Source organism: Tachypleus tridentatus, chromosome 1, assembly GCF_004210375.1.
Source record: "Tachypleus tridentatus isolate NWPU-2018 chromosome 1, ASM421037v1, whole genome shotgun sequence".
NCBI classification, from domain to species: Eukaryota; Metazoa; Arthropoda; class Merostomata; order Xiphosura; family Limulidae; genus Tachypleus; species Tachypleus tridentatus.
Genome location: NC_134825.1, coordinates 170,842,212 through 170,869,203, shown reverse-complemented (window position 1 = coordinate 170,869,203; position 26,992 = coordinate 170,842,212). Strand labels below are relative to the sequence as shown.

Genomic DNA, 26,992 nt, shown 5'->3' with positions numbered 1-26,992 from the left:
CATTGATACGAGTAATGACGGTGGCGTTTCTAAGACTTTTTATTCAGGAGAGGTTTAAGAGGGTTGGAAAAGTAAATACTTTCCTATCAGTGAGAATCACAACGTAGCCAATTTAAAAATTAGCGAATGTAAGTTTTACATTCAGAAACTAGGGGCATATCCACCGTAATGAAGCCCTGGAACGTACCCGTGTTTTTGATTCATAATTACGGTAATTTGAAAAGTATATGCGCGCGCACAAATTTTACATGTGTTTATCATATGTATAGATTGACGTGTTTAAGGGACCTTCAGTTTGTTTACGTAAGAAACTTTTGTCTTACAATAATGTTTTGTGTGGTGTGATGAATGGAGTCAAACCAGATCATGTAATTGTTACTTGATGGACTTTACTTTTTAGCGATAACGTTTATGTAGTAACTTTAATATGTTTACTACTCATTAAGTTCAGTTTGTCAACCAGTAAGAGTAATTTTTGAATTGTGTGTGTGTGGTGGTGGTGGTCATCAAAATTCCCAGTTCGCAACATGATAACATTTTTGTTATATAACCAAGAACAATATATTTATGCGATTATTATAATATGTAAATGTTTAAGTACTTAGAATACACAAAGACACACACACACACACACACGGTTATTTCACAATGGTACCATTTTCTGGATTTGCTAAACGAAAGGCCCGGCATGGCCAGGTGGGTTAAGGCGTGCGACTCGTAATCCGAGGGTCGTGCGTTCGCATCCCCGTCGCGCCAAACCTGCTCGCCCTTTTAGCCGTGGGGGCATTAGAATGTGACGGTCAGTCCTACTATTCGTTGGTAAAAGAGTAGCCCAAGAGTTGGCAGTGGGTGGTGATGACTAGCTGCCTTCCCTCTAGTCTTACTGCTAAATTAGGGACGGCTAGAGCAGATAGCCCTCGAGTATGTTAGCGCGAAATTTAAAAAAACAACAAACCTAAACGAAAATAAATAAAATGTTAATCTCTGTTCCCAGTAATAATGATTGTAAATATTAAGCCAATTAGACCAGCCAGATGTGATGCTACCATCAACGATGTTTCTTTAAAATACCAACACAGCAGTAACACTTGATATGTATGGCATAGCATGCTGTTTAGAAAAGCATGCATCCCATACTTTTAGAAATTATTAGGGGAACGCCCCCCCTCTACCAACTTCTACGTTCCAGTGAATATACAGTTAGAAAATGCAAAACAACATGCATATTTAATTACAAATAAATGTCGTAGACATTATCACGCGCAAAACAATAGTTACACTAAGAGTATTAATGTTTAAGATTTCCACTAGAGGGCGTACTAAAATTCTATATACCAAAAAAAAGAGAGAGAGAGAGGGCCACGTTATTAATTAACAAAGTCAAAAGCTAAGTGAGATATTTTTAGCAAACTAAAAACAAAACAACTATTAACATTATTTCATATAATTGTAGGCGGTGTTGTCATCATTGAAGTGTTTATCATACCGTAAAGTACTCTGGGAACCAACTCACACGCTGTACAAAATAGATAGAGGGAGAGGTGTAGGAAATACAGCGCGTCTTTGTTTGTATTTCAGGTCTTGTGTTGTGTCACCATGGTTATGTTCTCACTGTCGAGTGCTAACAGGTGACACACTGTTCACATTGTTTCCTTTGTATTAGAGACAGGGATATTGACTTCCGTACGTGCATGTTATCTGTGTGTGCAGACGTGGCAGAAAAAGCGACTGATTTTCGTCAGCTACATAGAGCATATTAGGTTGGAGGAAAGTATTGTTTCCAAGAGATAACGTCTCCAAAAAATTCTGAGTTTAATAACTTGAATTTATGTTTCGTGTGTATGTAATATATTTATGTGTAGTTATATTACTGTTTTTTTGTAATGATCACTGTTAATTCCAAAACACGTCAATACAGAAATGTCATATAACGTTTTCAGTAAAAACGTGTTTACTGTTCCCTATTGGTGGTAAGCGGTTAATTATCTCTTGCTTTTGTTTTTGAATTTCGCGCAAAGCTACTCGAGGACTGTCTGCGCCAGCCGTCCCTAATTTAGCAGTGTAAGACTAGAACGAAGACAGCTAGTCATCACCACCCACCGCCAACTTTTGGGCTTTTCTTTTACCAACGGATAGTAGGATTGACCGTCATATTATAACGCATCTACGGCTGAAAGGGCAAGCATGTCTGATGCGACGGGGATTCGAACCCGCGACTCTCAGATTACAAGTCGAACGCCTTAACCCACTGGCCATGCCAGGCCGAATTATCTCCTAAAGGTTTTGTTTATATGTGTACGTAGAATATTACAAGCTACTATTATCCAATTATCTGTGTCATCGTTCACGTGTTTTATTATAATACAGGTTAGCCTCGCCCATCGTCCACGTGTTTTATTATAATACAGGTTAGCCTCACCATTGTCCACGTGTTTTATTATAATACAGGTTAGCCTCACCATCGTCCACGTGTTTTATTATAATACAGGTTAGCCTCACCATCGTCCACGTGTTTTATTATAATACAGGTTAGCCTCACCCATCTTCCACGTGTTTTATTATAATACAAGTTAGCCTCACCCATCTTCCACGTGTTTTATTATAATACAGGTTAGCCTCACCATCGTCCACGTGTTTTATTATAATACAGGTTAGCCTCACACATTGTCCACGTGTTTTATTATGATACAAGTTAGTCTCACCCATCGTCCACGTGTTTTATTATAATACAAGTTAGCCTCACAGTGCGTTAATTTTTTCTCGTTGTCGTCGTCAAATTATAAATAATTCGAAGTACGTTTCTTATGAAATATTCTTACGAGTAATTGTAGCATAATATTTTTGTAATGTTGATGCTGTAAAGAGTTAACCCTATTCATGTGTTATAAATTTACATAATGGTTAAGGCGCAGAGCAGTGGATGGAAATGGCCAAGGCTCGAACCCCAATATCTTCTGAACACGCTCCTCGCTTTCGGTAATCAGCGCATTAGACTTTGCGCGGTAGTCGTTATAATTTAGTTGAGGCAGTTTCTGCCCCATTTTCCACGCACCGTATTTTGTGGTTGTCGTTGCATTGTGGTTCGACCTCGGGCAAATGTTGTAAACGTATTGGAAATGGTGAATAATTGTTCCAGTTTGTTACCTCTTGTTCTGTTTTGGAAGCGCGTGAGAAACACCACACCTTTTAATAACGGATTAGGCGTGGCTTGGTTTTAAGCATGCCTGAATGCAAATCGAATAATCCGAGCTTCGAGACATGATACTAAACATGCTTTTCACTTTCAGCTGTGGGTATAAAAAATGATTTTAAAAATATTTTAGTGGCAGGTACTCTTGGTTTATTGCCACCACCTATTTTTAAGAAGTAGAAAATTCAAAACAGCTAAACTTATCCTGGTCGTTTAACCTACGTGTGCATCAGGTCCACGTAGTTCAATTTAAAATTCCTGTTTCTTTCCAAGACAGGTTTCTGTCTGAAAAAGCCCACGTGTATTTCATGTTTCTTGTATATAGACTTCTACTCACTTTGCTGTACTGATTCTATGTTATCATATACCACATAACCAGCTAATATCAGCCGTGACGTCATCACTATTCATACTTGTTTTCGTGAATCCAAGACGTTATTGTTACAACAGTAACATCGAATACTGCTGATCTGTAACAGTAGCTCTTTCTGTATACTCTGATATCTGGATATTTTGTTTTTTTACTCTTAAGCATCTTTTATTGAATATTATGTACAATGACGTTGTGGGACACTCGTATACTCTGTGATATCTGGATGGTATTTACTGTCGGACATCTTGTCTTTAACATTATACTATGATGGTGTTTCGATTCACTCGTACACTCTGTGATATCTGGATGGTATTTACTGTCGGACATCTTGTCTTTAACATTATATTATGATGGTGTTTTGGTTCACTCGTACACTCTGTGATATCTGGATGGTATTTACTGTCGGACATCTTGTCTTTAACATTATATTATGATGGTGTTTCGGTTCACTCGTATACTCTGATATCTGGATGGTATTTACTGTCGGACATCTTGTCTTTAACATTATATTATGATGGTGTTTCGGTTCACTCGTACACTCTGTGATATCTGGATGGTATTTACTGTCGGACATCTTGTCTTTAACATTATATTATGATGGTGTTTCGGTTCACTCGTACACTCTGTGATATCTGGATGGTATTTACTGTCGGACATCTTGTCTTTAACATTATATTATGATGGTGTTTCGGTTCACTCGTATACTCTGTGATATCTGGATGGTATTTACTGTCGGACATCTTGTCTTTAACATTATATTATGATGGTGTTTCGGTTCACTCGTATACTCTGTGGTATCTGGATGGTATTTACTGTCGGACATCTTGTCTTTAACATTATATTATGATGGTGTTTCGGTTCACTCGTATACTCTGTGATATCTGGATGGTATTTACTGTCGGACATCTTGTCTTTAACATCATCTATGATGGTGTTTCTGTTCACTCGTATACTCTGTGATATCTGGATGGTATTTACTGTCGGACATCTTGTCTTTAACATTATATTATGATGGTATTTCGGTTCACTCGTATACTTTGTGATATCTGGATGGTATTTACTGTCGGACATCTTGTCTTTAACATCATACTATGATGGTGTTTCGAGACAAATAGCGGGATCCCCTTTCTTCAAGTCCAACATTGCTTCTCAAAACGTATTGTAAAATATATTGAAAATGTTGTGTCAAAGTTTCAGCGACCTCTGTTGTATAAAATGTTGTTTTTAATTAAGAGAAAATCCCAGGTCTTTCACAAATTGTCAACATCAGTGCGGGCGAATATACTTCTACCCTAATATAACGATTAATACGAGAAACAACAACAAAAAATCTAGGGTTTAAGAGTAAATTACAAGTGCTCTGACATCCTGTACTTGGGGTTTCATTTGAGTGCAGGCTTATTGTATTTTATTTGAAGTGTATGTGCATTGCTTCGTTTCTTATTTATTTATTTTTTGGTACCAAGTTTTGGCACCCTAATATTTATTTTACTTACTACAATGTTTGAATAATATGTATAATTGATATTGTTGCAAAAACAAAGCTTGTAATAAAGATGTCCTTTAATTCACCACTTGTTATTGGGTTATACTGGTTTCGGAGAATTCCACCCCTCATCAGTAACTGTGGGCATTGTCCAATCAAAAAATCAATTTGTGGTGGACTGTACATTATATGTACGGTGTTTTTAAGTTGTTTTTAACTTACAGCAGTGAGTCTGCGTTTATATAGGGCAGTGTTTTTTTTTACCGGGGTGCTGTGAAATTTTCGCAAAATATTATTAAAAACAGTACCACCAACAGAAATTGCTAAATTGCACATTTGAAAAGCTTGTATGTGTGCCGTATCTATTTTTTTTTACACCATTTCATCCGGGATCTATTTGGGGGGGCCTTTGACTCTCCCGTTGGCTACGCCAGTGTTAGTTTAAAACGGTAGGGATGCCGTGAAAATTGTGGATCATGTGTGTGGATTTCTTTAACAAACAGAAATGGTTGAGGTACCATCGTAGGGTATGCAGAGTGGGGCAGCATTGATGTTATTAGTATTAATTGGGATTCTTATGTAGTTTTATGTAGTTTTCGTGCTAAACAGTTTGTGTGCTGAATAATTCAGAATGATAAATTAGTTTTCAAACTCTTTGTTTTCCCTAAAGGGGGTCACCTGTTTTAACCACTTGCATCACCGTACGGAATCAGGCCGCTTGGAGTGGCTGCTGTTTTAACCACTCGCACCACAATACAGTAGTGTATTATCTGTCAATCAGTAGACTCTGAAATGACGTCATATAAGGGACGCTTGATGTTGCAGTTTGTACTATTGTGACGTCAGCAAAGCGTATGTATGCCACAAATTGCGAGAAGCATTGTGCACTCTGTAGGCTACAAAACAGTATTACAAATGAACTTCTTTGTTACTTCAATTTGTTCTTATTTACTCTTGAAAGAGTACATTTTCGGGGACCCTGTTTGAAGTGCATTTTATAAATATAGTTTCACAGTTAAAAAAAATAAAAACTTCTGAAATACAGCCCACAGCTATAAGATGGCTTGTGCTTTTTGACCTACACGTGTGCATGATTACTAATACCTGGTGGAAATCTCCAAACAAAACTCAGTGACAAGTGATAAATCGAATAATAGTTTAAGCTTCATAATTATAATTTCGCGTACGGTTCTTATAATCTTGATAATTAGAACAGTTTGTAGGTTATTAGCCTAATATGTAACAACGTGTGTTACAAGTAATTAGCAAGCCAGGAGTTTTGTACCTTAATACGATGAGTTAATGAGGGTCAGGATATCAAAAGGTTTTTGTTACGTTTACTCCTGATACGTTTCTTTATACAGTAACATTCTAACGAAGATATGTCATTGAAAAATAACTCGAACATTTCTAAATGCGTTTGGATTATTTTTTCCCATTCTATATATAAAAAATAAAACCTTGAAATCGTTTACGACATGAGAACGCCAAGCAGTTGTGGCAGTTCTCGAGGTTGAAAAATCCTGTATTTGTGTTTAACCCTTTCCTCTCGTTGTGTTGTAGGATATACAGTATCGTGTCTGTCTGTATGCGCGTGGTGTGCCATCTAATATGTTACTTGTACTGGCTTTATTTTCTGCAGTAATGTATTTGTTTTGACATAATTCGCCCAAAGAAAATCCAGAACTTTACGCTACAGCTTGAGTTGATCACGTGACCGACCCTTTACCTGCAGTAGAATAACGTGCTTTCAACAGTTTTTGGGGAAGCCCATGCGCTTCTTCAACATTTATTGTTCCTTCTTTTTGTGTTTCTGTATTGCTGTTCAGTAATGATAAACGTGAAAACAAACAACTTTACGTTTGTACAAGTGTTTACCTCTGTAATCTCAGTAACTTCAACTCGGTGTATGTCAGAGAAGCCCCATCATTTATCTTGTCAAGTTTTCGGTGCTGTATGCCTGTATAGTGTGTTCTGTAGACACGTGTTTCAAGCTCAGTAAGTTGTGTAACTGAAAGCAGTAAGCCTTAACACGTCGCACAAATGATTTTTGATTCTAAAATATTGAAGGGCAAGACGTTACGAAACAAAGGATGCGATGTACCATGAAATCATGAAAGAAGATGTGATTGGTCAGCTTGGAAATTACAGGGTATGTAGCAAAAAACTTCATCAATAGGCATTTTATATATTCAGTTAATTTTTAAACTTGTGTCTCTCTCTGATAACATCTTTTATTTCCATACCTTCCCTCCCTCACTCTTCATATTTTACATAACTTTAAAGATTGAAGTTATACGTATGTGGTATTTTTGTTTAATTGGTCAATTTCAGGATAACACATTATTATTCACTTTAATTTCACTTGTAAGTTCTTATTAGTAATTACTTATGGGTCTCATTTTGAGGTTTCTGTCCCAAACGTACAGGTCTTAAGGTTTGTTGTGCTGAAAGTAAAGGTTTAGAGGTCACAACTAAAAGAAATTTGCTGGTCAGGTAATGCAAAGCTAATTTTTTTTTAAAATACTAACACGGTTGTAAAGCTTTTAATGTAAATTTTACGTATTACGTTTAGAAGTTGTATTTTGCGTTTTTTGCAACGTTAGATTATTTGAATATTGTTTTAGAAGTTTACATGAAAAGTAAAATCGATGAGAATTTTTTCCAACAAAATAGTGTGTAAGGTGATTACAAAATCGTATAAAACTTAACGCAAGACGCTCTCATGCTTGCGCGCGCAAAATCATTATAGTTATCAGGTGTAAACATGGCAACTTTTTATAACGGAAATGAACCAGTGTACAATTAATATACACATTTTTAGGGTCTGCCATGGCCAGGTGGTTAAGGCACTCGACTAGTAATCTGAGGGTCGCGGGTTCGAATCTCCTTCGCACCAAAGATGCTCGCCCTTTCAGTCGTGGGGGCGTTGGTGAAGAGTAGCCCAAAAGTTGGCGGTGAGTGGTGATGACTAGTTGCCTTCCCTCTAGTCTTACATTGCTAAATTAGGGACGGTTAGCGCAAGTAGGCCTCGTGTAGCTTTGCGCGAAATTCAAAACAAACAAACATTTTAAGGGGGCGATTTTTGAGAGACATGACTTGCACGTTTCACATTTTTGAAGATGTACTGTAATTATATAGTTATCAAAACCATGTTCGAAACCAAAATGCTCATTTTCGGCAAAAAATATCGAGAGACCGACAGCTTAGAAATACAGTAATGTTAACAAACAAATGACTTAGGTTGTACATAGCTTTCTACCTGTATATTTTTTATGTAATTACAGCTGCATTTGTGACATAAGACCAAAACACGTAAGAAACATTCGTATTGCACTGGTCTTTTTTACGTGTATATATCTATCGTATACCTGGATATCTGTAGTATTGTGACAACGTTTGTTGCCACGAACAATGTGGCAGTAATTTCTTTTTTTTTCTTTTCATCCATAAAGAAAAACAAATTATGAGCCAGTGGTTCCACTCGGGAGGTGATGTAGTTACTGAGTCGAATATGAACGATTTTTTTCTTGAAAAAATTGACAAACATTTACTTGATAAAGTGGTTATGACTGGGGATTATTAAGAGATGTATTTTTTAACTTAAAATTATGTTCACACACATTTCTTACCAAACTATGTGTGTATATATATGTTCTCTTTCTCATGGGATTCCTATAAATTTGCACCAACTGAGAAATTTCCCAAGAATCCTTGTTTGACGTCCAGGTTTTTCAATGCTATTTCATCTGATTGATTACATGGTGACGTAATAAAAAAGAACCAGATTATCACAAGCAGGAGAAGTGAAAACTATTAACAATTTCATCAACTTCTTCCTGGTTCTCCTGTTAGCATGGCCACAGAATAAGTTTGATGTTGAAGTTAATAACAAACAGGTTGTCGGGAACAGGTGTTTTGCGACCTAAAACGATTGAGTAGGTTTGGTTGTTACTTCCACACATTGCAAGAATGTAGCACATTAGAAACGTTCCGAGATATAAGACACTGGATTATCTGACTGTGCTTTAAATGGAGTTTAATATTGTTTATAGAAACTGTGGCTCAGTTAAACAATCTAAAACATCACTTGCTATTTTATTGTGACATCAACAATTATTATATTTTCTAACTTTACTTTTCTTCTGTGTTTTTGTACTGATCTGATATTATATGTTCTTGCTTTTGTGTAAGTCTAGGAGTTCCTGTCTTCACAAGTTTTTTATTTGGTCTTGTGGATTTCTAATTTAGTGGAGTCACCATTTTATGACCCTTGATACTATAAACTGGCTTGTGTCTGTTAGTCCTCGAACTCTGGTCACCATGAAACTGGCAGGGAATCTTGGGTGGCCCAGACAGATTTTAAAATCCCTTGCTCTATTAGGTTTCTTACCCATTTAAACGTTTTCTCTTGATATTGTCGGTGAAGGACGCACGCCGTCCCCTCCATACCCGCGAAGCCAAAGAACTCCATGCTGTTAGTAACAAAAATAAGCAAGTGTATTCTCTTAATTCGTAAAGATGTAACTGCAGACGTAAACGATCTTATTTCTTTCCTGAATTTGTTAATGTTTAACTATTTTTGCGGATGCATTTCTACCTGTACTGAAGATTATAGTGGTTTTGTACATTGGCAAGATTTCGTCCAATCTAACTGGATATTTTTTACACAGCAATCTTTCGTCTTATTAAATGTATATTATCTCATCAAATGTAAATTGCTTTCTCAAGAAACTACGTGTTGTAAAATACATACGAAACAACAACAACAACGAAAAGGATAGCGTCATGTTGCATGAGTGAGAAAATGAATTAAGATGTCTTAGTTTATACAACATGTTGTAATACTTAATCTTTGATGTCAGTGTTTTTTTTATTAATACTTCTCGCTTGTGATGTATGTAATTCACAGTTCTATTAGGAATTCTTTACGAAAATCGAACCTTAATTTTCCGAGTTTTCAATCATTAAAGCAGGGTTAGTTCGAAAATAGGAAACAGGTGTGTGAGAGGTAGCACTCGGAGATTGTAATCGGAAGTGGCTCTCAGTCACGTGACTACATTAGATATAATCGGAAGTACGTATAAGAGTTTTCTTATTGATGGTTTTGTGTTCTCGTGGCATTGTGGAGGTGTTTCGATGTTAACGTTATTAAAGGTTTGAACCTTCAAAGTTGAATTTGGAGAATCAGAGCTAACGAATGGTGTCGATTTGTACCGTAAGAGGGACGACTTTAGTAACGTATTTGAAACTGAGTAAAAATATTCGTACTACTCGGACCTTCCTTCTAGACAGCAGGACTTTAGTCGCCGAAACATAGGGACAAAAAGCAATTAGCGCTTAGTAACTGAAGTTAAAAAATAGTAATCCATAAGTAATTAGGCTTAACTGATTGTTGTACAGTTTCTCCAACTCTGAAAAGCAAGACTCCAGGCAACTTGTTCCCCAGTGGCACAGCGGAGTGTCTTAGGACTTCCAACGTTAGAAACCTGGTTTCGATACCCGTGGTGGGCAGAACACAGATAGCCAGTCCATTGTATAGCTTTGTACTCAATTCTAAACAATGAAGTAGCTGAGTTTTACAAAAGAATGTCCAGAATATCTTGGACGAATCACGATGACAGAAGGAAGACACAAAAGTACGATGACAGTCATTAGAAGACAACTTCAGTTAGTTGGATACATTACGACAAAAGACGAGATAAAAGTATTAACTGGAAAAAATGAAGATAAAATAAGCAAATAGACTGATTTACATGTCACTGAATGGATAAACACGAGGGAAGCAGAAGTACTGAAAGGAACGAAAGCTGAGAATCAGTGGAAGGAAAGACCACCACCGTTGACTTCTGCTCGGACATGACATTGAGAGATTTTTGTGTGGTAAAGTAACCATGACAACGATAAAAAAAGTTTGTTCGTTATGGCGTAATACAACTGCTCTCTCGTGAATGGGATGGGCGTGGCTTAGTGTGCGTTTTTCTGTTGACATCCTCGGAATTAATAAAATCGCTCTCCATACCCTGGAGGTGTTGACGAGCTGTGAGAGGGACGGTCAGTTCCTGTTATTTGGTCAGATAAGAGTGGCTCAAGGGTTGGCAGTGGGTGTTTGTTTGTCAGTTCAATACGATGAGCGGGTATCACTAATGTAACTTTACATAAAGTAACAACAGCAACAAAAAGAAATATATGTAAAATAAAATAATACACAAGTTGACGTCGTGGCTATCTAAAAAATCAGTATGGAATATATGAACTCTAAAAACTGTACGTAGAATAGGTTATTACGATCGTATGTCGAGAACACCTGAAATAAATGCTATTTATTTTCGGTGAACTGCTGCTGATACACTGCATCAACTACAACTACCCATTGTGTTTGATTGGACATGAGATGTAGTGATTATTTCCTAACTGATGAACAGACATGAGTGCTACTGATTGTTATTTCCTAACCGGTGATTGGATAGGAGACCTAGCGATTGTTATTACCTAATCGATGATTAAGCCAATTTATTTAAAAGTTATTCTTGAAGAAATAAGAAAAGTCATTAATTAATAACAGATAATTTCCCAACATTAACTATATCAAAGGTGAAAGTTTGAATGTAACTGACTCAGTTATATTAGCTGTAAAGAGATGCTAGCTAAAAGTTATTGACTTAAGGATGTTGGTTAGAAAGTAACTGACTCAGGAATGCTAGCTGAACGGTTATTGACTCAAGGATGTTGGTTAGAAATTAACTGACTCAAGAATTCCAGTTGGAAAGTAATTGACTCAAGGATGCTAGTTAGAAAGTTCCAGATTCAGGGATGCTGGTTAGAAAGGGATAGTGGTAAGAAAGTAACTGACTCAGGGATGCTAGTTAGAAAGGTATTGACTCAAGGATAGTGGTAAGATACTACTATACTCTACGATACTGTCTGGAAACCTTTTCTACAGCGATTGATAATGCCGGAAATTCTATAGTCGGATGATAACGAGCACATGATTGTATAGCGCTTCATTGTTATTACTTTTAACACTTCGATTCTTCACTGGGTTAAATGTATTCATGTATTAATTACGAACAGTTAGGCTTGAAAAAGTTTCGTGTATTTGATTTGAATTATTTATTTTAAAAAATTACTTCAGTTTTGTAAAACGTTTATTAAAGTTTTTGTGGTTGTGTTTAATGTCAGTATTCTCCTGGGAATGGTACCTTGTAGAGGACAAGACTTTCCAATCATCATAAACTAGTAAAGACAAGAAGCTGGTAACTGATCACCTCTGTCACAACAAGCATGCTCGCCCTCTCAGCCGTAGGAGCGTTATAAACTTCGGTTAATCCCACTATTCGTTGGTAAAAGAGTAGCCCAAGAGTTGGTGGTCGGAGGCGATGACTAGTTGCTTTCCTCGAGTCTAACACTGCTAACTTAGGGACGGCTAGCGCAGGTAGCCCACGTGTAGCTTTGCGCGAAATTAAAACCAAAAACAAACAGACTAATAGTTAGAAATTCGCTGTAACCTTCGGTAATGCTCCAATTTGTTATCACGTGTTTCTCTTTCAAGGTTCATTAATTGTTCTCGTCTCAGTAGCCAAAAGTCATTCCAAAAATTGTTCGTCTAACACAGTGGTTCCCAACCTTTTTTATGCCCCGCACTCCTAAAAAATTTTAACATGTTCTCGCACCCCTCACAGTAATTATTTATCTAAGAATAAAGGTGAAGGTGGCCAAAACAAATGTTACCTCGCACCCCCAAAAGTTTATTCCCGAAGTGGTTCGTTTAGCACACGTGGTAAACTAAAGTGATAGGCTACAGATAAAAACACGTCCTCTGCGAATCTTTAAACGTGAAATTTTTCTTTGAAGGATTTCACTCTTAACTCACAGAGGGCTGAATTTGATTTGTTTGTTTGTTTGTCTTACAGTTTCGCGCAAATCTACACGAAGGTTATCTGCTCTAGCCATCCCTAATTCAACAGTGTAAGGCTAAAGGGAAGGCAGTTAGTCATCATCACCCACCGCCAACTCTTGGGCTACTCTTTTACCAACGAATAGTGGGAATGACTGTCACATTATAACGTTCCTACGGCTGAAAGGACGAACCCGTTTGGTGTAACGGGGATTCGAATCCGCGACTCTGAGATTACGAGTCAAGCGCCCTAACCATTTGGGTTTTGATTGGTCTGTTACAGCTGGTTTGGAATTGTTCCACGCACACGGTTGTTATGAAAAGCCATAAATTCCTCGTCATTGTGTGATGTTCAGATCGTTCCTGCCTGTTTCGTATCAGGAAGTATATTTTGAAGAACTGTAACTAGCTTGACGTCAACAGTATAATGGCATGTTGCGAAACGGCTGACGTTCAGTATTTCTTTTTTATTGTCTATCTCAGAGCTCTGTGTGAAGGTTAAATGGACCATTCTCGAACGTTTTCTAAACGATTCCTCAGAGGAGAGAGACAAAGCCGGGGAACGTTGCTGTTGGAATAGTGTTTCACCATATATGTTCCACTATTGTTAGCAAGCATTTATATAAATATAACAGCATTGCATGTTTTTTGTCCATGTAACTACTTGTCTATATAAATATAATATGTTGTATGTCCATGTAACTACTTGTCTATATAAATATAATAGTGCTGTCTGTTGTATGTCCATGTAACTACTTGTCTATATAAATATAATAGTGCTGTCTGTTGTATGTCCATGTAACTACTTGTCTATATAAATATAATAGTGCTGTCTGTTGTATATCTGTGTAACTACTTGTCTATATAAATATAATAGTGCTGTCTGTTGTATGTCCATGTAACTACTTGTCTATATAAATATAATAGTGCTGTCTGTTGTATATCCGTGTAACTACTTGTCTGTATAAATATAATAGTACTGTCTGTTGTATATCCGTGTAACTACTTGTCTATATAAATATAATAGTACTGTATATTGTATGTCCATGTGACTATTTATCTATATGAATATAACAGTACTATATATTGTATGTCCATGTAACTACTTATCTATATAAATATAACAGTACTGTCCGTTGTATGTCCATGTAACTACTTATCTATATAAACATAACAGTACTGTATGTTGTATGTCCATGTAACTACTTATCTATATAAACATAACAGTACTGTATGTTGTATGTCCATGTAACTACTTATCTATATGAATATAACAGTACTGTATATTGTATGTCCATGTAACTACTTATCTATATAAATATAACAGTGCTGTCTGTTGTATATCCGTGTAACTACTTGTCTGTATAAATATAACAGTGCTGTCTGTTGTATATCCGTGTAACTACTTGTCTATAAATATAATAGTGCTGTCTGTTGTCTGTCCATGTAACTACTTGTCTATATAAATATAATAGTGCTGTCTGTTGTGTGTTCATGTAACTACTTGTCTATATAAATATAATAGTGCTGTCTGTTGTGTGTCCATGTAACTACTTGTCTATATAAATATAATAGTGCTGTCTGTTGTATGTCCATGTAACTACTTGTCTATATAAATATAATAGTGCTGTCTGTTGTATGTCCATGTAACTACTTGTCTATATAAATATAATAGTGCTGTCTGTTGTGTGTTCATGTAACTACTTTGCAGGGTGTGGATGGACCTTCACCAAATTTGTATAGATGTTTATTGAGTTCTTGGGTAGATATGCACACATTTTCAATGTTTCAGTTTTTATGGAAGTTTTGCTTGTTGTACCATTAATTTTCCCCCTGTTCATTTATCTTTACCAAATTTGGCATGAAGGTTTGTTGAGCCCAGGTGGAGACACTTGAAAATGGACAGTTTCACATTTTGTATATTTAAAAGCGACTGGTATGGGTAGAGAAAGCACTAGTAGAGGAGTGAAATGTGGTAGTGCCTTCTCTACTCGTTTTTAAATATGTAATTTTCTCTACAAGTGGGTTTTCTCGTCATCACAGATTATAGTTTCACATTTTGTGTTTTGCAGTTTTTATAGGCGTCTTTTACAATCATGTATAAGGGAAGTAATTTTTCATGCCCTAATGTGGCCTTTCACTAATCATGAATTTACGTAGTTTCCATTTATGTAACAGATATTCCAGATAATGTAGTGATAGATTATTGCCAAAGGTGGGACTACACTTCAAATAGTTCCAAGTGAAACATGTTTTTCATAAAGATGTACTTTTCCATTACTTTTGATGTTGTATGTACTTGTTTAGGGTTATGCTTTAAGTCATACATTTTTCACATTTATTTAATTGTGATTGTTTACATTTATTTCACATGCCTGTTTTGTTTCATTGGAAATTCAGTTGTTTTGGTTTTTCTCTGAAGTTAAATGGCATTGATTTTAGTAAGTTTGTTACACGTTTATATGGGGGAAGTAATAAACACCAAGACATAATAATTTAATATGGTATGTGGGTCTTGTGTACAGTGAATCGAATACACAGCTGTATTATCAAGTGCATATACATCTGTAATAGTGCTCAGGTTTTGGTTTGTTCGTTTAGATGCACCTTACCATCTAAATGCATGTGCACTTCATTTCAGTGGATCCAGACAAAAGGTTGATGTAAATATACTTGTGTATACATTTCCTACAACAACACATTAAATCTTATAAAGGTTTTAAAAAAGTTATGTCAGAGAATAACATTATAAATTTATTTATTGGTAGTATTCAGTATGATAAACTTTAACCCTAGCTACAGCAAAAAATACATTCAAGTTGAAAATGTTGATTTGTCTCTTTATCAAACATTGGCTGGAATTAATAAAGGTCACATAAGATAAGTGGACTTGTAAATTTCGGTGCCTGTGATAAGAATTTGTATCATGCTAGAATTATTTAAAGAAGTACTGTTGTAATAAAAATATTAATTTAACTACACACGTTTTGTGAGCCTTCTCTGTTATACACACACGTATATATTGAGGTAAATTTTGTAATATATTAAAATTTATCTTTTTTCGGTCACATAATATTGATAGCATTCTCATGCATGTACTGTTTATTCGGAAATTATTGAAGTATCATACCTTTGATGGCAATGGGCCTGTCTGTGCTAAACATGAACATGTATTTATCATGCTTTCTTGTTTAGACTATTTAAATGATAGAGTTGTATCTTTTAGTTATCTGAAGTTAAAGTTAAGGTACCATGATAGAAGTTACATGGAATTTCAAGGAAGGGTTTGATTGGATGTATGAATAATGAATAGAATGTTTTAAGTACTACTTATCACATTAATGTAGCACACTAACCTGACTGTTCGTGTTCTTTGTTATGTTCAGTTTCATGAACAGTATGCATCTCTCAAGCCACTCATTACTGTTGTATGTGCAAGACACTGGTTTCAATGGTGCCTTGAAAAGAGGTGAAGACCATTGATGCACTGATGATAACAACCTGCTACTATGTTTGGCACATTATTTTGTCTTCCACCCATGAAGAATGGTGAAAGAGCATCATATTATGTCCTCCATCTTTGAAATGTGATGGGAGTGGTATTATATGTCTTCCATCCTTGAAATGGGGTGAGAGTTGTATCATATTCTGTCATCCGTCTTGGAAGTATGGTGAGAGTATTATCATATTCTGTCATCCATCTTGGAAGTATGGTGAGAGCATTATCATATTCTGTCATCCATCTTGGAAGTATGGTGAGAGCAGTATCATATTCTGTCATCCATCTTGGAAGTATGGTGAGAGTATTATCATATTCTGTCATCCGTCTTGGAAGTATGGTGAGAGTATTATCATATTCTGTCATTCGTCTTGGAAGTATTGTGAGAGTATTATCATATTCTGTCATCCGTCTTGGAAGTATGGTGAGAGCAGTATCATATTCTGTCATCCATCTTGGAAGTATGGTGAAAGTAGTATCATATTCTGTCATCCATCTTGGAAGTATGGTGAGAGCAGTATCATATTCTGTCATCCATCTTGGAAGTATGGTGAGAGTAGTATCATATTCTGTCATCCATCTTGGAAGTATGGTGAGAGTAGTATCATATTCTGTCATCCATCTTGGAAGTATGGTGAGAGCAGTATCATATTCTGTCATCCATCTTGGAAGTATGGTGAGAGTAGTATCATATTCTGTCATCCATCTTGGAAGTATGGTGAGAGCAGTATCATATTCTGTCATCCATCTTGGAAGTATGGTGAGAGTAGTATCATATTCTGTCATCCATCTTGGAAGTATGGTGAGAGTGTTATCATATTCTGTCATCCATCTTGGAAGTATGGTGAGAGCAGTATCATATTCTGTCATCCATCTTGGAAGTATGGTGAGAGTATTATCATATTCTGTCATCCGTCTTGGAAGTATGGTGAGAGTATTATCATATTCTGTCATCTGTCTTGGAAGTATGGTGAGAGCAGTATCATATTCTGTCATCCGTCTTGGAAGTATGGTGAGAGCAGTATCATATTCTGTCATCCATCTTGGAAGTATGGTGAGAGTAGTATCATATTCTGTCATCCATCTTGGAAGTATGGTGAGAGTATTATCATATTTTGTCATCCATCTTGGAAGTATGGTGAGAGTAGTATCATATTCTGTCATCCGTTTTGGAAGTATGTTGAGAGTATTATCATATTCTGTCATCCAGCTTTGAAATGTGATGAGAGTAGTATATATCACTACGTGAGGCTGCTTCAGTGGATTTAGGTACGTGTTTCCATAAATACGTATTAGTGACTTATGGTATGCAAGAACACACGTTTGTCATTTATGTGCAACAGAACAACGTGGACATTGAGGGCACATGCCCCATAAACTTTGATCTGGTAGCGTTAACGTGTTTTCTGTCACGAATTTTAGGCCTGGTGTTTTTTGTTTGTTTTAACGAAATTAAACAGGGTTATGTTTTATGCATCACAAGCAAATGTGGCTAAACGGGGGTGGTATTGGGAAAAGTGGAGCACATGTCACATAATCTTCGATCTAGTAGTGAAGTGCCTCTTTGAGTGACGTATAGAAACTGGTGGAGTGTAATTACCGGAAAAGGTCGCTATTTCGACTTTAAATCAATTAAAACAGCAAATAAAGCTTTCCCCCAATCATCGGTGCCTCCTTTATATATGTAAAAAAAATTCCGTTGCCTATGACCTCACCACGCGCATTAACTTAGAAGTTCGTGAGACGAGTTATTTGATAACTAAATATAAGGGACTTGCAGCGTTTAAAGCACCATAGAACTCGTCTGTATAGAGAAACTAAACATTGGAGTTTAGACGACACACGTTCTTCTTATATCAATAAAACCAGTTTAACACCATTCTGTACCGCCGGATTATAACATTAAAACAGATTACTTGCTCCAGTTCGTGTAAATGTGGAACATTTGATAAAGCCAATATATTAGAAAACTGATGACATATTAAGAACTGAAAGTTCAGTGTTAACATTGTGTTGAGTAAGTGAGTACGCCAGTAAAAAAAAACAAGAAAGTAGTCAGAGGTTATAGGAAACCTTTGACCTTTAATTTTTTTGTGACGTAACACATTAATGTGAACGTAAGAAGTGCTTGTTTTTATTATTTATCTCACGTAAGTCTTTCTATATTGGTAACAGAAGTAGCACGCTGGCTTCCTGTTTACCATTGTGTCTCATTGTACTGGTGTCAACATCTGTAGTGACTGCTGGCACCTGGATATGGCTTCATCTCGGACTACGTCAGGATTTGGATCTACTACGAGATCATATTCAGACAGGTAAAGGTCATTTTTTCTATCTCTTCCATATTGTTACATTGTTCTTTCTTGATGTTGACCAGGTTTATCGTGTAGTGTTAAGTATTTTGTTTGAACAATGAAGATGGTTTAGAAGTACCTGACGTAGTAATAACGAATTCTTGAGTTTCGTACATACATACCTGTCTATCTGACCTGCTTCAGTGAAGTGAATAGAGCAAAGAAGCCTTATTTTAGCAGTTTCTAGAGATGATTGCTTATCATGTTCAAATGAGTGCTTAGCAGTTATAGGATGTTTCCTAAAAAAATCAGCAACAAAAAATAAGTCTCGTACTTTCTCGTACTTCCTGGGTTTTTTGTTGTTTTTTTTTGCCATTCCAGATGTTCATTCATGCTATAATTAGAGTTTTTAAAGCTATCTGAAAGGAATTTTATTGGGGGCAAATGTTCCCTTGGAGGGAGTATTTTCAGTTTAAAATTAGTATACAAACTTGAGGACGTCGATGTATATATGTGTGTTTCAAGTTCGATTCCTCTTCTCATACCTCCCATTGGATTGTCTGCCCTCTGTTCATCGTGGAGATTCGAACCCCGAATTTTAACGTTGTAAGTCCGTAGCTTTACCACTGCGTCACCGGGGAGAAATTAAAACTTAACAAGTTTCGATCAAACTGACGATTTTAGTGTTATAAGATAAGTTTTGTAATATAAATAATGTAGGCCCGTGTGGTCAGATGGTTAGGGCGCTCGACTCTTAATCTGAAGGTCACAGGTTCAAATCCCCCTCACAAAAAAGTTCGCCCTTTCGTTGCGTTGGGTGCGTTGTAACGTCACGGTCAATCCCACTATTCGTTGGCAAAAGAGTAGCCCAGTAGTTGGCGGTGGGTGGCGATATCTAGCTGCCTTCCCTATAGTCGTACACTGTTAAATTACGGACGGCTAGCGCAGATAACTCTCGTGTAGCTGTGAGCGAAATTCAAAACAAAACAAAAATCAATACCGATATATCTCTCATTAATTTACCCGGGTCTTTTTGGACTGTCTTATTGACAGTGTTGGGCAAACTGTGCCTCCCACCACCAACAATAAAGAGGGCGCTAAGAGTCGAGAGGGGTTGTGCGTAACTATGATGCAAGAGTGTATAAAGTATCTGAAAGTGCACTTTTAAAAATAAATTAAAAAACGAACAAATTAACACACAATATTAATTTTATCTATATAAATACTACTCCATGTAACCACTTCAAGGAGTGCGAGTGGATTTTCGCCCAAATTGACATGGGAGGTTCTTTAGGGCCATGCGGGTGAACATCCAGATTTTCAGTTTTGTATTATTTGTTTTGCAATTTTTATGGGTGTTTTTTTTTACCACTGTTCCGACCCGGTGAACCTCCATATTAAATTTGGTAACGATCCATCTACAGCTACCCCAACCCCCTCCCCTTTAGTGTGGGAGATTGTTCGGTCCGGTTTTACATTTTGTTTTACAATTTTTATGGGCATCTTTTACAATTACACGTAAGGGAAGCAACTTTTCATGTCCTAAGATGAATTTTCATTAATCACGAATTTAGATAATTTCCAACTCCAGCTATTTAAGTAATATAGTAATACCATTTGACATGAGAAGATGAACGCCTGGGGTGGAGATGAACAACGAAACATGTGTTTATGAGGGGTATTGAGAAAGCTTGCGCACTTTTACACCAGACGGTTATTACAGTTTTAAATATTTTCTTATTGGTTTATACCCACTTAGCCACTAGGAGAAGACTGACAGATTCGTAACATCGCCCCCACTAAACGTTATTTGATACATTCTAAAGTTTAGTTCCACGATGGATTCAGCAGTTAGTTTATGGACACACTAAAATTCGGGGCTCGAATCTCCGCGGTAGACACAAGTAATGTGTCTTTGCATTCAAACAAAGCGAAAGTTTATTTACCAAAAATTAATTGATTAATGAGTCCTGTAAAAGTATCTATCATATATTAAGTTATATGTTACATAACTGGTTCTGTAGCGTTTATCCATCAAATGCAATTATTAGAACCCATCGTTTATCTATCACTTATAAATAAATTGTTAAACAGTTTTTGTTTTCGGATGCGGTGGTGGGCTTGGTTGAGCACGAATGACGGTTTCGTGAAAACATTTATTAATGTTGACTTATGACATGGCATAGTCAGGTGGTTAAGGCACTCGACTGATAATCCGGGGATCACGGGTTCGAATCTCCATCACACCAAACATGCTCGCCCTTTCAGCCGTGGGGGCGTTATGATGTGACGATCAATCCTACTATTCGTTGGTAAAAGAGAAGCTCAAGAGTTGGCGGTGGGTGGTGATGACTAGCTGCCTTCCCTCTAGTCTTACACTGCTAAATTAGGGACGGCTAGCTTTGCGTGAAATTCAAACCAAACTCAGTGTTCGTAATATGCTTCTGATGGTACTGACTTAAACGCCATGTAAAATTTGTTCATCTTCTAAAGTTAATTCCTATTGTAACGTTATAGTTATAATTAAAACTTAAATCGTACTGTGTAGGCAGTAACAACATGGCGTTTAAATTTAGTCCTTTTTTTATTAATACAATACTTTGCCACTATGTGGCGCTGCTAACGAAGAATGCTTTTTTTTTTTTTTTCCTCTGGAGTATGAATATAGGTGTATGCTATTTTGACTTCAACAAAAAAGATAATGCTGAGTGCATTACACGTAAAGTTTTAGTAATAATTTTTTATTCTTGTTAAGTTTAACAAAAATGAAAGACTGCAATGGACCTAATTTAAAATAACTGTATCTTCAAAAACACTTCTAATACTTAGAAACTTGGATGTGCATTGTTCCGAGATGTCAAACTGCAAAACTAATTTTAATACAGTTCCATGAGAAACAGTAAAAACAAAATATACCCTACATCTGTATCAATATACTTTTAAAAAAAAAAGTTTTGCATAGTAAAAGCTAGGTTAATATAATCGAAAGGTGTAATATATGTATTAGACTACTTATAAATTTATATGGGAATATTTAAACAAAGAATGCTTCTACTCGAAAGTTACAGGTTACATTGAAATTATTTGAAAAAACAACAACACCGTGAGGCTCTATTGAACAATAACTCCCTAACAGTAAGCTTTTTACATTGTTTCATTATTGTTTATGTTTTTGACTACTTTTGGTTGCTTCTACAATATCTGATAAACAATTGCAAACTAGGTTTCCCGAAATCACCACGTGCTTTTATATCGGTTTAATATTAGTGCTAACACGTCACCTCACGCATTTTCATTCAATACACATGAATTGCACTTGGAATTTTCTGGCTATGTATCCCTGTAGGTAGTACAATATACAATCACAAATAGACAATACAATTTATATTTTGTCGAAATCTAAATGTTTATCTGTTACAAAGTAGCCTGTCCGAGTTTTCGTTCATTGTTCTATCAACTTCTTCAGTCCTTCATTTTTATTGTTGGTATAGCGTTGTTTGTTAACGCCGGTAAGTTACCATCTTCCTTATTGTTTGGGCCTTACATAGCCAGGTGGCTAGGACGCTCGACTCTTACGCTGAGGGTTGTGGGTTCGAATCCCCGTCACACCAAATATGCTCGCCCTTTCAGTCGTGGAGGCGTTATAATGGGACTGTCAATCCCACTATATTTGTTAGTAAAAGAGTAACCCAAGAGTTGGCGGTGGATGGTGATGACTAGCTGACTTCCCTCTAGTCTCACACTGGTAAATTTGGGACGGCTAGCGCAGATAGCCTTCGTGTAGCTTTCCGTGAAATTAAACAAAAAAAACGAAGAAACAATCCTTGTCGTTTACGAAGAATCTGCCATTGTGACAAACTTTTCTCAGAATGCAAGGTACGTAGTTGATGAACCTTTCTGTTTAACTTGAGGAATTATTTTGAAAGAAAAAGTTTATTTTTAATTTTCTAACAACTCTAGTAACCACTTTTACGACCAGGCACATCGCACGTATAAACCATTACGTAAATTTTGAAGGTCAAAAACGGAAATTTAACTAAGCCTACACTAAGCGTATAAACAACTTAGTTTTATTTTTGTAACGGTAACAGTGAATAATTATTTGAACTACAGCAGCGCCACCACTATAGCAAAATGTGATTGGGCAACTTTTTTATACGTGGTTTTTTAAAAATCTGATTTTGCTAATATCTATACTCAAGAATACGTGGATTATTAAGAGCTCAAATAATTTATAACACTGGGATAAATAAATAAAATATGATTGGAAGATTTTAACACCTATATATGGGTAAACGATAGTAAAACATTAAGTAGAATAACCAACAGTTGACTTGATTGCTAGGACTATTTAATATAATTTTAAAAACATCTTTACTGGGAGGTTTCGGCCTTTTAACCGGAACAGTGATTTATGTTAAATATATATATGTCACGTGCTTGAACACAACAGGCACAGGAGTAAAACAGGACTTGATTTGGAATAGTTTTTCTTGATCAAGTTGTTAGCCTGCCGGACTGTGGATTAGCGGATCCAGTGCTTGCGTCCCGTTACCATCAATAATACAAAACTAACGCTTTGGAGCCCTGAGTGTGTTTATAAGGGTGACAGTCAAATCTTCTATTGGGTCAGACGAGAGTAGTCCAGGAGCTGGCAATGGATACCTTCCCTTTAGTGTACAAGTTCAGAATTAGTGACAGTTGGAACAGATTGGCTTTGAGTAGTTTTATGAAAATATCAAAAAAAAGAAGAGAGTAAAGTTGAATTTATAGAGACAATAATTTGTGGCAGGTGTCAGGCCTGTACTGTATGATTAATCGTAAGAAACTTCGAAGTTGTCAAATGTGCATGGAAGTGACGAGACATGATGGGAAAAAGTTTAGTGTGGTTTGTTTTGAATTTCGCGAAGGCTATCTGCGCTAGCCGTCTCTAATTTAGCAGTGTGAGACTAGAGGGAAGGCAACTACTCATCACCACTCACCGCCAATTTTGGGCTAGTCTTTTACCAACGAATAGTGGGATTGACCGTAACATTATAGCAACCCTATTGATAAAAGGAGGGCCCGGAGTTTTCATCTGATCTCTCTCGTATTCTACTGGGACAGCGATAAGTCTACGGATTTAATAACGCTAAAATCAGGGGTTCGATTCCCATCGGTGGACAGAGCAGATAACCCCATATGGCTTTGCTGTAATGAAACACAAACTGATTTCTCTCTCTCTGCTGTGATAAGGAGGGCGTGAAAACAAGAGGCCTGGGGTTACTTTATAAGAGAGCTACGCCTCCTGTTGGTGGTGTTAGAATGAGAGTAATCGGTTTTTAGCGCCCTATTTCTGTAAATTGTTCCAGCCTTAATGTACGATGGCGCTAGTTTTAACTGTAGGAAGGCTGCTATTAGAAGCGAAATTCAGTAATAGGAGTATACTCGTCTTTACATTATAATGTAACGCAGATAGCCCTCGTGAAACTTTGCGCGAAATTAAAAAAAAAAACAGCAACAAGAAAAAGAACGCTTTACCTCTTAAGTTGTAATAAGTTATGGTGATCAGGTAGTAATCGTTCTCATGATCAGCAGCCTATATGATCCTCATATATCAGTTACCTCTAATCTGCTGCCATCTGCACAGATTTCCCAAGAGGTACCCGAGATTCGATCCTGGGTTTTTTTGTTAGAAAGGGCTGAACCAGTGTATGCGCGCTACCAGCTGCTCAGTGGCGACGCCGAAAAGGTCATGTAAACCAGTGGTGACCCCTTCCTAACCACATGTTTTGTTGAGTTCCCCCCTCTCCTGCTCTGCATAACCTATTTATGTATATACTGTACGTGTCAATTTCTCGTGTTAATTGTTGGTACTGTATTACTTAGTAGTAGCTGTATTTGTACAGTGGTTTTTAAAATTTATTTTTTCAGATATTAGATATGTGTCACTATAGTCACATCTGTGTATTACACAGTTTGCCCACCACAGGTGTAGACGAATGTGCCAAAAGAAAGCGCGTTTTTAAACATATTGTGTTGTTGATAGTTTGTTGAGTGAGGCATGAACATCGGTAAAAGTGGGAAAGTAATAATGCGTGACTAATTCCAAGAAAATCAACATTTGATTGGTTAATTAATTTCAAGAAAAGCAACACTTTTGATTCATTTGTATAGGTACCCCAACAAATTTACAACAAATCAGGGGTTTGATTCTCCTCGGTGGACTGAGCAGATAACCTGATGTAGCTTTGATATAAAACAACACACATACACACTTATTTGTATAGCCTAGCATGGTCTGGTGCTTAAGGTGTTCGACTCCTCAATTCTAAGTTTGAGTCCCATAACCGAGTATGCTTGTCCTCTTAGTTGGAATGGGGGGGGAGCATTATCATTTAACGATCAAACCCACATTTCGTTACTAAAAGAGTAGGTCATGTAGTTAAGGCACTCGACTCATAATCTGAGGGTCGCGGGTTCGAATTCCCGTCACATCAAACATGTTCGCCCTTTCAGTCGTGGGGGTGTTATAATGTGACTGTCAAGAGTAGCCCAAGAGTTGGCGGTGGATGGTGATGACTAGCTTCCTTCCCTTTAGTCTTTCATTGCTAAATTAAGGACGGCTAGCGCAGATAGCCCTCGTGTAGCTTTGCACGAAATTCAAAACAAACTAAACCAATCAACCTCTATATTTCGTATGCTTCACACATGGTTCGAATCGGTTTTAAGCTCTGACCATCATCCAGTTTAAAGAAACTGAGTATTTGTCAAATTTGAAACTACCAAAGCTGCATCTCGTTGATGACGTAGATGGAAACCTTGAAAAGTGTAGTTAGTGTACCTGTCATCAATGGCCAGGTTTCTCTGGTCTTGTGTTAACAGTGCAGTGGGGTTTAAGTGTTTATAGAAGTTGTGTTCTGTCAATCAAGACAAACGGAAGAACAGACTATTTAAACTATAACCAACTTTATTATGACTCTTGAAAGACCTGTACAACTGAGTTGAAGTATTAAGGAAATTCGTATCTTTGGAGTGTAATGAAAGTAAATAGGAGGCCTGCCATAAGACAGTTAACTCTGCATCTAGAAGACGCCTGGTATGGCCATTACAATTTTAAAGTTTTAATATGCATGTCAGCCATCTTGTTGATACATTGTTACTTGAAGTGGGTTTTTCGTCATCATAACTTTGTTATGGCCCTGATATACCAATACTTTTGAGTTGAAGTATTGAGGGTGTTTGTGTCTCTGAAAAGCAATGAGAGTAAAAGGGAAACTGTCATCAGTAGCCAACTTTGATACCAATTACTGTTGAATTGAGACATTAAGAGAATTATTACCTTTGGAGTGTTCAAGGTAAGTGTAAACAATGGACAAATTTGCTTTGATCCTGTGTTGGATCAAGGTACGTAATATATATATCTCATGTGGTTAATAAGTGTTAAGAAACAAACTGACCTGGGACATAAAAACCTAAATTAATGTGGCTGAAACGACGATACATAGAACCTGATGCGCAGGACGCATTTGACCTGAAGTCATAAGCCTAATTTCTTAAACCTCTCTGTTCGTTTCTTTCGTGCAGGGTTGGTGAAGAACTGACTTTGGTTATATTGCTGTCAGATATTTGAATTACTATGTAACACATCCAAAGGACAGAACACAATGTTCTGGTAGAGTGTCTAAACGGTATCATCTCTGTGGTAATGGTAGACTTGGAAATAGGTGTTAGGATTTACCGTAGTATTTATGTTAAGGTAAGGTTTTAAAAAAAATATTTTACCGTAAGAGTTCAGACGGGCAAACTGTTTATATACCTCACTGGTTTGACCTGCACCACTGTACATGTTCTTATTGGTTGAACCTGCACCGATGTACATGTTCTTATTGGTTTGACCAGCACTATTGTGCATGTTCTTATTGGTTTGACCAGCACTATTGTGCATGTTCTTATTGGTTTGACCAGCACCATTGGGCATGTTCTTATTGGTTTGACCAGCACCATTGGGCATGTTCTTATCGGTTTGACCTGAACCACTGTACATGTTCTTATCGGTTTGACCTGAACCACTGTACATGTTCTTATCGGTTTGACCTGAACCACTGTACATGTTCTTATCGGTTTGACCTGAACCACTGTACATGTTCTTATCGGTTTGACCTGAACCACTGTACATGTTCTTATCGGTTTGACTAGCACCACTGTACATGTTGTTATTGGTTTGACCTGCACCACTGTACATGTTTTTATTGGTTTGACCTGCACCACTGT

The 26,992-nt window shown here is 36.9% G+C and overlaps 1 protein-coding gene across 13 annotated transcripts in view; it reads left to right on the top strand.

Annotated features, from left to right (window-relative positions):
• The window catches only part of LOC143230198 (uncharacterized), a 96,301-nt gene that overhangs the window by 16,145 nt on the left and 53,164 nt on the right, over nucleotides 1-26,992 (top strand). For all 13 annotated transcript variants that reach the window (XM_076463354.1, XM_076463407.1, XM_076463416.1 and 10 more), the window contains exon 2: nucleotides 18,621-18,760. In XM_076463354.1, coding sequence (XP_076319469.1) covers nucleotides 18,621-18,760 — 140 coding nt within the window. The remainder of the gene's footprint in view (nucleotides 1-18,620; nucleotides 18,761-26,992) is intronic.